General features: G+C 42.3%; 1 protein-coding gene across 1 annotated transcript in view; it reads right to left on the minus strand.

Moving 5' to 3' along the window:
- Positions 1-12,238, minus strand: part of WDR11 (WD repeat domain 11) — a 166,846-nt gene that overhangs the window by 138,942 nt on the left and 15,666 nt on the right. The window contains exon 2 of the mRNA XM_073596233.1: positions 9,666-9,777. Within this exon, the coding sequence (XP_073452334.1) occupies positions 9,666-9,777 (112 nt within the window). The remainder of the gene's footprint in view (positions 1-9,665; positions 9,778-12,238) is intronic.

Below are 12,238 nucleotides of genomic sequence, written 5' to 3' on the forward strand. Positions count from 1 at the left end.
TGGACTGAGCACCTTATTCTTAGTTATCACACAACCTTTCAAACTATACTTTTGAGGCCATGACAGGGGGTCACTGGCCTTTATGACAGCACTGTATTCTTTGGTTACGTTTGTTGGTGCATATGCATTCCTCAGCTACACCTGAGTGTTTATGCTTTGTGTTGTAAAGGCAGAAGGTCATTCTATGCATTAAGATAAAAAGCCTGTGTGCAGCATCCCCCCTCAGCACCCCTAACACTTACCTGAGGTCCCTCTCTGTCCAGCAATGTCCATGGCTGCCTCAGCTGTCCGAGATTCTCTTTCCTGATTGGCTGAGACACAGCATCGATGCCATTGGCTCCCAATGCGATCAAAATCAGCTGGGCAATCAGGGAAGAGAGGGGCGCGCCGGGACTCCGTGTCTGAATGGTCACAGGGAGCTGTGACTCAGCTCGGGTGCCCCATAGCAAGCTGCTTGCTCTGGTGGCACTGAACAGGAGGGAGGGGCCAGGAGCACAAAAGAGGGACCCCAGAAGAGGAGGATCTGGGCTGCTCTGTGCAAATCCACTGCAACAGAGCAGGTAAGTATAACACGTTTGTTGTTGTTTTTTTTTTTTTATTATTAAAAATGAGCCTTTACAATCACTTTAAATAAAGAATAAAAAGAAAAAAGAAAAAGATGGCTAGTCTGATTACAGACGCATCACAGTGTACGTAGCATCTCTGCAATTATTTCCTAAGAAGAGATTTCTCAAAAGAAGCATTTTTGATCCCTCAAAACAGTTCTAAACTTTCATCTGTTCTGTCTTATTTCTAAGGGGCTTATCTGAGCTGTAAAAGGTTCAAAACTACATTTGTAAAACATTAAAAAATATAACTTGCATGTGTTCATTTTCAAGCAAGACCCAACTGTTAGAAAGGCACGGAGAAGAAATTGTCAGGTACATACTAATTGCCTAAAAACAAAACCATGGCAGTGCTGTGGAGGGAAGGCACGGCTGGCTGCATCTAACACTCTGGGGAGACCAAGTGTGGAGAGAAGTTATAGATGCTGCTACCTTCCTTCACACAGTGCAAACCAAGCAGCACAGATGCATCATTTAGCCACATTTACAAGTACCTTGCACTCTTAAAGAGAAAATCAAGCCTCATCCTAAAATTTCCAGTTAAAAGTAGAGGTATATTCTTTGATAAGTTTTGGGATACCAAAACAATTGGAAATCCACAATTTTTTTTTTTTTAAATCCAAAAAGGTTTTTAATTAAAGAAAAGCAGTCACAAAGCCCATTCCAGAGCATGGTCAATATGATTACACTGAATCCAAGTATATATACCACATCTCTCACTCAAAAAAAGCAGCATAGTCTCCACATCATATTCTAGCACTGGCTTAAATAAATGTACATGGTTAATCTTGATGCTAGCATTGACATCATACAGTAACACTTTAAAGTAAAATGTGGTTCAGAATTAGTTCTACAGGAGCAAGTCCCGGGGTATCTTGTCACGGGGACCACAGTTTAGAAAATTTGCCTGTGCAACCTCTGTGCTACAAAATTTATTTCTCTAATCTTAACGTGTCACTCATTTGTGTAATCCACTCCTTCAGCAAAGGTGGTTCTGCATCCTTCCAATGCCTAAGTATTAACTTCCAGGCCTGAAATTAAGCTTTACCAATGGCTTGTTTAGGAATGTCTTCAATAGTAAGATCATCCAGGATCTCAAAGATAGAGGGCTTAGGGTCATGCGGGATGGTTACGACTCTGGACCAGTATAGGTGTAGTTTTGAGCATCTTCAAATAAGGTGCATTAGATCCCCATGATCTCTAGTGCATCTAGTACACAACGGGTCCTCCCTTAGTCCCATTTTAAATAGCCTCACGAGTGTTAAAGGAAATCTACATTTTAATGTATAGCTTTTATTTATGCATATATTTATGGGGAATCTACCGTATTTTTCGCAACATAAGATGCACCTGACCATAAGACGCACCTAGGTTTTAGAGGAGGAATATTCTGAACCAAATGCTGATTTGGAGCAAAGGAGAGGATGCCAGAATTCCCAATTAATATACTATTGTTTGTAACTTACACAACCAATCAAAGCTGATGCCTAAAAATAGGCATCTATCAAGTGTACCAGATAGCTTCCAGGCAGCAAACAAATATCACCCTGTCACCAAATTCAGTCTATATACAATTCATAGGAAATAATCACCATTTTATAACAAATTCACCATACAGGGTATGAGCCCAGCACTGCAGGTCTGATAAAAGACCTGAGAATGATTAGAATACCTGTTGCCATGTACACACATCGCATGGTCACTCCAGCAGATGACACACTGGAGATACCGGCCTCTTGACATCACCGATCGAGCAGGGACAAAAAAAAAAAAAAAATCGACACTGCGCATGCGCCAGTGACATTGACCCTAGCCAGATTACAGGACCCAGAAGGCATAGCGTGGAAAGGAGAGGGGAGGTGCCCAATATATTTACACGGTGGCAGCTGGTCAGTATTCGCTCCATAAGACGCACAGGCATTTCCCCTCCTTTTTTAGGGGGGGGGGTGGGTCTTATGGATCGAAAAATACAGTAAGTTTATTCATCATATAGTGAGGCACGGCTTCTCGTTTTACAATAATGGTTATACTTTACAGCTTCTAACAAATTAGGCCGGATTTAGAAAACACAAAAAATGGCTGATCACTTTTCAGGGGAATTTGCCCCAGAATTTAGTGAACGAGTCAAAATTTCACTTTACAAAAAACATCCAATTATGTGCAAGGAAAAATTGAAAAAAAAAAAAAATAGCATTTTTGCTTGCACATACAGTGGCTTGCGAAAATATTCGGCCCCCTTGAACTTTTCAACCTTTTGCCACATTTCAGGCTTCAAACATAAAGATATAAAATTTTTATTTTTTGTGAAGAATCACCAACAAGTGGGACACAATTGTGAAGTGGAACAAAATCTTTTGGATTTTTGAAACTTTTTTAACTAATAAAAAAATGAAAAGTGGGGCGTGCAAAATTATTCGGCCCCCTTGCGTTAATACTTTGTAGAGCCACCTTTTGCTGCGATTACAGCTGCAAGTCGCTTGGGGTATGTCTCTATCAGTTTTGCACATCGAGAGACTGAAATTCTTGCCCATTCTTCCTTGCAAAACAGCTCGAGCTCAGTGAGGTTGGATGGAGAGCGTTTGTGAACAGCAGTTTTCAGCTCTTTCCACAGATTATCGATTGGATTCAGGTCTGGACTTTGACTTGGCCATTCTAACACCTGGATACGTTTATTTGTGAACCATTCCTTTGTAGATTTTGCTGTATGTTTGGGATCATTGTCTTGTTGGAAGATAAATCTCCATCCCAGTTTCAGGTCTTTTGCAGACTCCAACAGGTTTTCATCCAGAATGGTCCTGTATTTGGCTGCATCCATCTTCCCCTCAATTTTAACCATCTTCCCTGTCCCTGCTGAAGAAAAGCAGGCCCAAACCATGATGCTGCCACCACCATGTTTGACAGTGGGGATGGTGTGTTGAGTGTGATGAGCTGTGTTGCTTTTACGCCAAACATATCGTTTTGCATTGTGGCCAAAAAGTTCGATTTTGGTTTCATCGGACCAGAGCACCTTCTTCCACATGTTTGGTGTGTCTCCCAGGTGGCTTGTGGCAAACTTTAGACGAGACTTTTTATGGATATCTTTGAGAAATGGCTTTCTTCTTGCCACTCTTCCATAAAGGCCAGATTTGTGCAGTGTACGACTGATTGTTGTCCTATGGACAGACTCTCCCACCTCAGCTGTAGTTCTCTGCAGTTCATCCAGAGTGATCATGGGCCTCTTGGCTGCATCTCTGATCAGTCTTCTCCTTGTCTGAGCTGAAAGTTTAGAGGGACAGCCAGGTCTTGGTAGATTTGCAGTGGTCTGATACTCCTTCCATTTCAAAATGATCGCTTGCACAGTGCTCCTTGGGATGTTTAAAGCTTGGGAAACCTTTTTGTATCCAAATCCGGCTTTAAATTTCTCCACAACAGTATTACGGACCTGCCTGGTGTGTTCCTTGGTCTTCATGATGCTCTCTGCGCTTTCAACAGAACCCTGAGACTATCACAGAGCAGGTGCATTTATACAGAGACTTAATTACACACAGATGGATTCTATTTATCACCATCAGTCATTTAGGACAACATTGGATCATTCAGAGATCCTCGCTGAACTTCTGGAGTGAGTTTGCTGCACTGAAAGTAAAGGGGCCGAATAATTTTGCACGCACCACTTTTCAGTTTTTTAATTGCTAAAAAAGTTTAAAATATCCAATAGATTTCGTTCCACTTCACAATTGTGTCCCACTTGTTGGCGATTCTTCACAAAAAATTAAAATTTTATATCTTTATGTTTGAAGCCTGAATTGTGGCAAAAGGTTGAAAAGTTCAAGGGGGCCGAATACTTTCGCAAGCCACTGTAATTGGATGATAGAAGTCAGCAGAGCTTTACCTTATAAAAAAAAATGCCCTTGCAGAGTACAACTGCACTTGCAAAAGTGAACAGTCTATATGACTTTAGTAAATCAACTCCTACGAGTTAGCTGCCCTACTGAAAAGAATGTAACATTTCTGATATTTCTGCTGTTGTCAAGGAGACAAACTGGGTGGTTGCAGATAATACAGCGTTACCGATACAGGCTATGCTATAATTTTTCTGTGCAAAAAGCCCATCTTGGAGCAAAAAATAAAGCTCCTCACCCATCCAGTGTTTTTTTTATTTTATATACCTTTTGTTATATACCTGAAGCAAGTCTACATTCACCCAACTCTGCTGTCGATATAAAGCTGTTATCTTTTCAGGGGCGAGTCAAATAACATGCAATTCAATTTTTTTTTATATATATGTATGGTTAGCCAGCCAACCTTCTGGTTAGCCAGCCAAATCTCATTTTAGATGAAACAAGGGAGGGCTATAACCTGTCAGTTTTTTTTTTTTTGTCATCCGTGTCCCATTGCCAAAGCCAAACAGAAAGTTAGAGAAAATCCCTCCAAATTAAAATGGAGTTCCACCCAAAAGAGGAACTTCCACTTTAAGGAATACTGACCCCCTGACATGCCACTTTTTTTTGGGTGGGTGGGGGGTGGGGGGGGGGGTACCTAATTTTGACAGGTACCGAGCTCCCACTTCCACTCGGGCTGCCTAGGTGGCCCCTCCCTCCCTGCAATCTTCTGGGACATGTCACATGTCCCAGAAGATTTCCTGGCCATTCAAGACACACAGCGCGACTCGTGCATGCGCACCCGGCTGTGAAGCCGCAAGCTGTCACAGCCAGGTGCCCACAGTAGTGATGCCGGCGCTGTAGAGAGGGAGAGAATCGAGGCTTCAGGCGGCCGCTTCGCTGGACCGTGGGACAGGTGAGAGTGTTTATTAAAAAGTCAGCAGCTACACTTTTTGTAGCTGCTGACATTTAATAAACACAGAAACGGTTGGAACTCCTCTTTACGGGAACTCCTTGGGCATCCCAAGGTCACCAGAACTTGTGTCTCCATTGGAAGATTTCTCTTCTATTACTTTTCTGGGGACAATCCAAAATAATTTGGGATTTTCTCTTTCTTTCAATAATAGTAAGCAGGATAAAATAAATAGAGGGGGGGGGGGAAATCTCCTTAAGGTGGGCACAGACCACTCTATCCACCTTTTTACACAATGCGGAGGATTAACCCCTCAGGTTCCACAGTGAGTATAACAAGCATCCTTTACTACAGATACAGACCGATTTTACTGTTGTGGTTTTAGGAACACTTTAAGCTACTACAAAATATCAACAGATTGGGAGTCCTCAAAATTGGATCAGGCAAATCTCCACTCATCTCTTCAAGCAGTGCAAAAGCAATTAGATGAGATTCAGATATGGACTCCAAGGGAGAGGATAAGAGACCGCTTGAGGTCTACAAAGGGGCTGAAAACCTAGCCCTAAATTCAGACATAGTGGGTGAACTGTCCTCTCTGGACAAACAGGACAAGTGGGGAGATGAAGTGGCCAGAGAGGACTAAGAGGAGGGTAGCCAGTAAGACTGGGGACAGCATTTCACATCAGAATCAGATCCTTTATGGGTTAGGCGAGGTTCAGCCTCTACCAACCTCCCTCTCTTGAATGTGGAAGTATCGCGTTCAGGAAAGGAATGTTTTGACTGCCAGCCACGGGAAAAAAAAAAAAAAAATTATAATTATATATATATATATATATATATATATATATATATATATATATATATATATATATATATATATATATATATTCGCAGTAAAATCGCAGGGCATTTTTGCAGCGCTTTGCATTTTCTCGTGGCCTACAGTTATAGCAGGCTATGTGTACATGATGGCTAAGAAATCATTTGGCAGGAAAAACTGTAAACGTACATTTAAACAGTATATTTAGCAATTTGCCTGATATTACACATTAAGGTCTTCTTCACATGTGGCGATTACCTGTATACATCGGATTCCAGTGGGAAGAATCAGCGAATGCAGAAAAATTAGTCAATGCTTGGACATCCATTCCCAACCGAATGTAACCAATGAGTGTGTGTGGATACATGCAAACAGCGACTCTAAGCCTGTTAATATATTGTACAGGCTGAGCATCTCCCGCTGTTCGCATACGCCTGTGATACCAGGCGCAAGTACCCACTAATTCCTGCCTGTGGAATCTGACGTATGCCCCTAATCACCTGTGTGAAGGAGGCCTAAAAGCCAAAATTCCAGAATGTGTATGCATACCCTTTTCCTGAAGTCTTTTGTCCAGTCTCCAGAGGTGATCTTAAATTCTGCAGTGATCAACATCTCAACCACATCCCCTTCAGCATTCTCTTGCGGGCCCTAGCTGCATTCTTGATGCATTCCGCAGATGTCCATGAGGCTTTGGGCTACAGGAAGTGGGTTGAATGACACTGGGTGCTGAAGATAGGGCGAGTACAGCAGTAAGAGCTGTACTTTTATTCCAACTCCCACAGGGCAAATATATTATTTGTATCTGCTGATTTGGAGGAGAGCTTGGTAAAAGCAGTGCCAGCATAGGTAGCAAAACAATCTAGCAGTCCTAATGTACAGAAGTAATTACTACAAATACAATAATACCCTTGAAGCATCAACATTGCCATGTTGGTTTACCGTAAGCTGATTTTTTTTTTCCTTGTGTATGTAGAGAAACACTAAAGACTATAGTTCCTACCTAAACAGCTGTTTATTCTTTGTGCATGCTGGTAGCTCAGATGGGTTTCTCCGCAGTTGTGCTTACTGCCGTTTGCTAATTATATTATGCATTATTGAACCTCATAAGTGCTTTCAATCCAACCACAGACATTCCCCGGGTTACAAACCAGATGTGTTCTGTAGGTTTGTTCTTAAGTTGAATTTGTATGCAAGTCGGAACAGGTATTTTTTTAAGTGCAACTCCAGCCAAAAAACAGAGGAGAGACTATACTGGGTACAGCTGCAGGATTGAAGGCAGATTGGTTACTGCTGTAGCTAAGAAGGAAGCCCATCCCTAACAGCAAAGGCAAGGAAGGACGATTGGATAGCAGCCCAGGAGAGCGGTGTTTGGAGAGCTTTGTTAGGAGATACCAGGAGGGTGACAGACAGAGTGGAGAGAGGAAGAGACTGGCATTATGGCAGCCAGACAGGGGAAAGTGTCCTTTGTGCTGGTCTCCTGTGCACTGCCAAAGCCTGCGATTCTGTCCGTGACCCTCCTAAAGAGAGGAGTAGACTATGCAGCTCTATCTGAAGGTGGATCACCACATCTGTTAAACTTTGTGACACTTTGCAAAGATACCCCTTTCCATTCTGTGTATTACAAGTATTGCTTCACAAAAGGCCAAGTACTCAAACACAGGATTTAAAGGGCCCCAACGCTGGTAGACTCTCTGAGTGTGTGTGAATAGAATTCCCACTGGTGAGTGGTTAGCCAGAACCTACAAGACCTAGATAGGCTCTTATAGTCAGTAATATCTCTTTTGGGTAATTGTTGAACATAATTTTTTTTGTATTGTGCAACTGACAGTATTCATTCACCGCTCGGTCAGCTCGCTCACCAGTGCATTTCAGGCAAGGCCTCTCACAGGCGGTTGAAGTGAACGAACATCAATCCTGTTTTAAATTTGCTGAGTGGTTATATTATATCATTGCATTTAATATTGGTACCCTGTTAATCAGTTTCTCTCTTTCCAGGGCTTATTGTGAGTTCTAATAAAGCCCAGCTAAAGGTTTAAACGGTGTGTTGGTGTTATTTGGATCCAGGTGAGGGCGAGTCATTACTGGGGTAGGACAGAAGACCTGTATATTACAGCAGCCCTTGCGGGGGTAGCGCTACATACACATACACATACACACACACACAATACGTTCAGCAAGTGGTAAACATTTTCAAATACTGTACAGTACAACCTTAAACAATCTTGATAGAGGATGATGGACTTGGAGAGGATGGGACTGGTATTAGAGAGTCAGAGCCTGATATAAAGGATCATTAGCAGGACATGCCTGCTTGTTGTGCGTCCTCAGCCTGCAGTAGCAACAGTGGTCCACGATTCTCAGAGCTGTCCAGCAGAGTGGGATCCAGTAGCCAATAGGATGACCACCCAGCGATTTCCGGGACCAGCGTGGAGCGCAAGTGGCCGGAGGCGATTTCACGCTGCCTCAGTTTGTATGTATGAGTCATATGCAAGTTGGATATATGTAACTCAGAATGCCTGTACTGAAAACTGTTCTGGTATATTTGCATGTAATTATTATACCAGCTCACAACTGGCATGTTTATTCAGTCTTTAACCAGTAACATTTTCCTGATAGGTGTCCACAGGCTTCCTAGAGAACCTAGACTACATCTGCCTCTGCTCTGTTCATTCTGATCATCATCTGAGAGGTTCTCCCACCTGACGCTTTAGGAATTAAACTCCACAAGCCACTGACTCTTGTTCACATGTGTTCTATTTCTCCCACCGGTGATTTGCCTCACAGATGTAAAATGTACTTTCATCAGAAGTTCTACTTTTGTGTCTTGGACAAACCGTGACCTTTACTTTTACACTTCTGTTACTGAATAATAAAAACAAACACACAGAAGCATGCTGCGTAGCTTTACCAATGCTGGAAGGTACCGGAAAGAACATTTTGTTTGGTTCTTTAACCTATATAACTAATATATTGTATGCAATCTTACTATGGTAAAATAAAATATGCATTTTTGTGTCTAATACTGTGTCATTTGTTGAGAATTTCCTAAAGAGAAACTCCACCAAAAACCAATAACAGAAGAGGTACTTAATCTAATGCAAGTCTTTTTTTTGCTGAAAATCCACCAGGTGACCAGCAGCATAGACTCGATCATCATGCTTTCTGAATTCTCATGCTGCTGCCCCCCTAGAGAATTATCTAAGAAAATATCTACAGCATTCAAAAATCAGGAACCTCTGAACTGTGTCCCAGCTATCAAAACGGACTTGGGTGGCAGTGGTAGGGGAGTGATGCTCATATCAAGGTCACAGACAGTGCTTCCTGGGGGATTGGAGTGCTCTCCTAATACATGCAAAAATACATACACAGGCTGGGAAACAACTAACCTTTAAATAAACATTTTTCATTAAAGATATTTATTCAATATATAGATTACCTTTATTATGGTAGAAGTCCACCCCACTTACCTTGACAACGTTGGCTTTGTGTTTTTCTAAAACCTGAAGAGTCTGTGCAGTGCTGGGGTCTACCACGAGGACCAATGAGTGACAGCCATAAGCAATTAAACCCTGACAGCCCCTAGAAAGAAAGCAGTTGATTAGGAGCCTGTTCACTGCAAACACTACTGAGATGGACCTCTACCCATTCAGCAGGTATAACGCCACATCTATTGTATATATAAAATGCCATCTTCATTTAAACTTGCAGGCACAAATAATATAGAAAATCTAAGTTCTGTTCACACAATGAACTGCATTTTCTTATTAATGGGAAGAAGAACCATGCACTGAATAATCTGATTGACTTTTAGGCCCTTTTTTATTTGTTTTCCATGCTTTTATTAGTATGGTTCGAATTCTAGGCGCTTACAAATCATGAGATGCCATAAGGAAACCTAACACACCTATCCAGTGCTTAAAGCAAAACACCAGCCAAAAAAGGAAAAACAATGAACAACCAATTTTAAAGATATAGAAACGTGCTTTTGCTACTCATCTCAATCTGTCCCCCATTGTACTGCTTTTCTGCCTTTTTTTTTTTTTTTAATTATTACAGTTACTTATATAGAGCCCTGTCATGTGGTACAGTGCCCCATAAACACTTAATCTACAAGCTGAGGTCTGCAAGTATGGTCATAGGGTTTGTCCTTGGATAGAAAACTGGGTGGTGATAAATAACGTGTACGCAGAATGGTCTGGAGTGGTAAGTGGGGTACCCCAAAGCTCGGTCTTGGGTCCAATTCTGTTTCATTTATGCCCCTTTAACACTTGTGCGACCTGAAAGTCAAGCAAGGTCTGTGTAATTTTGTGGTCTATGGACCTCAAGTCAAATCAAAGCCAGACCAAAGTAGTGCAGGGACTACATTGAAGTTGCTGCGACTTGAAGTCTTACAGATATGAATGGTACTCGTTGAAAATCATGGGGTAAGACTTGTCATGCGACTTTGCAGTCCCAAGTCGCACAAGTGCGAAAGGGGCCTTTTTCATAAATGACGTAGAGGATGGGATAAATGGCTCAATCTCAGTTTTTGCGGACGACATAAAAATAAGCAAGGCAATGACGTTGCATCAGGATATGGAAATTTTACAGAAAGACCTGAATAAAATAATGGGGCGGGCAACTACATGGCAAAGGAGGTTTAATGTGGAGAAATGTAAAGTAATGCACTTGGGGGCTAAAAACAAATGCAAACTGCTCACTAGGGGGAGAACCTCTGGGGGAATCAAGGAAGGAGAAAGGTTTGGGGGTCCTAGCAGAAGACAGACTGAGCAATAGCATGCAATATCAAGCTGCAGCTTGATAGAATTTTAGCATGCATAAAAAAAGAGATATACTCCAGAGATAAAACTATAATCCTGCCACTTTATAAAAGTCTGGTTAGGACACACCTGGCGTATTCTGTCCAGTTCTGGTCACCAATCCTCAGAAAGGATGTGCTGGAACTGGCGAGAGTCCAAAGAAGGTCAACAAAATTAATAAGGGGACTGGAAGACCTCAATTACGAGGAACAACTACAAGCACTACATTTATTCTCACTGGAGAAGAGATGCTTGAGAGGGGACATGATAGCGATTTACAAATACCTCAATGGTGATCACAGCGCAGGAAAAAAACTATTTAGTCTCAGGGAGTGTAAGAGGACACGGGGCCACACAATGAGATTGGAGGAGATGTGGTTTACTCTTAAAGTGATTTTAAAAAGGTATTTGTTTTGTTTTTTAAATAATAAACATGTTATACTTACCTCTGCTGTGCGAGGATTTTGCACAGAGCGGCTCCGATCCTCCTTTTCTGGGGTCTCCTCTGCACTGAGTGCCCCCCCACGGAGAGCCCCATTCCATGGGGGCACTTATGCGGGCGCGCTCCCGAGTCCTGCTACTGCATCCATTGACACAGACAGCAGGACTCGGACTCGCCCCCCCATGTCACTGGATTTGATTGGCAGCAGTGGGAGCCAATAGCTCCTGCTGCTATTAATCTATCCAATGAGGACCAGAGACAGCGGCTGGAGCTGCTGGGCTCGTTCTTGATGCTGGAAAGATCTGGTTCAGGTAAGTAAAAGCTGCACCACAAAAGGTTTTTCACCTTCATGCATAGAATGCATGAAGGTGAAAAACCTTGAGACTTTACAACTCTGTTAAGCTGCGCAGGGGGTTTTTCACTGTCAGGGCGATAAGGATGTGGAACTCTTTTCCAGAATTGGTGGTGTCAGTGGGGAGTGTTGAGCTATTTAAAGACTCTTGGATGTGCATCTTAAAAAGTACAACATACAGGGATATAAAAAATAAAAAATCAACACTGACATACCTACACAGGTTGAACTGAATGGACTATTGTCTTTATTCAATCTTACCCACTATGGAAGTGTCTTTTAAAGCCCTGCTGTGGGATCAATGTTGCTTGGGGTCCTTCTTTAGGTGTCCGTGTTACTGCCTGTGTGACCGAGGCAATTCGCATTGGAAAGAGAAGAGGACTGATGTCAGTACAGGGGGGAACTGGGAAGCACATTTACCCTTTGAATGTGATGTGCAGTTCCAGC

Source organism: Aquarana catesbeiana, linkage group LG08 (genome assembly GCF_042186555.1).
Source record: "Aquarana catesbeiana isolate 2022-GZ linkage group LG08, ASM4218655v1, whole genome shotgun sequence".
Lineage (NCBI taxonomy): Eukaryota > Metazoa > Chordata > Amphibia > Anura > Ranidae > Aquarana > Aquarana catesbeiana.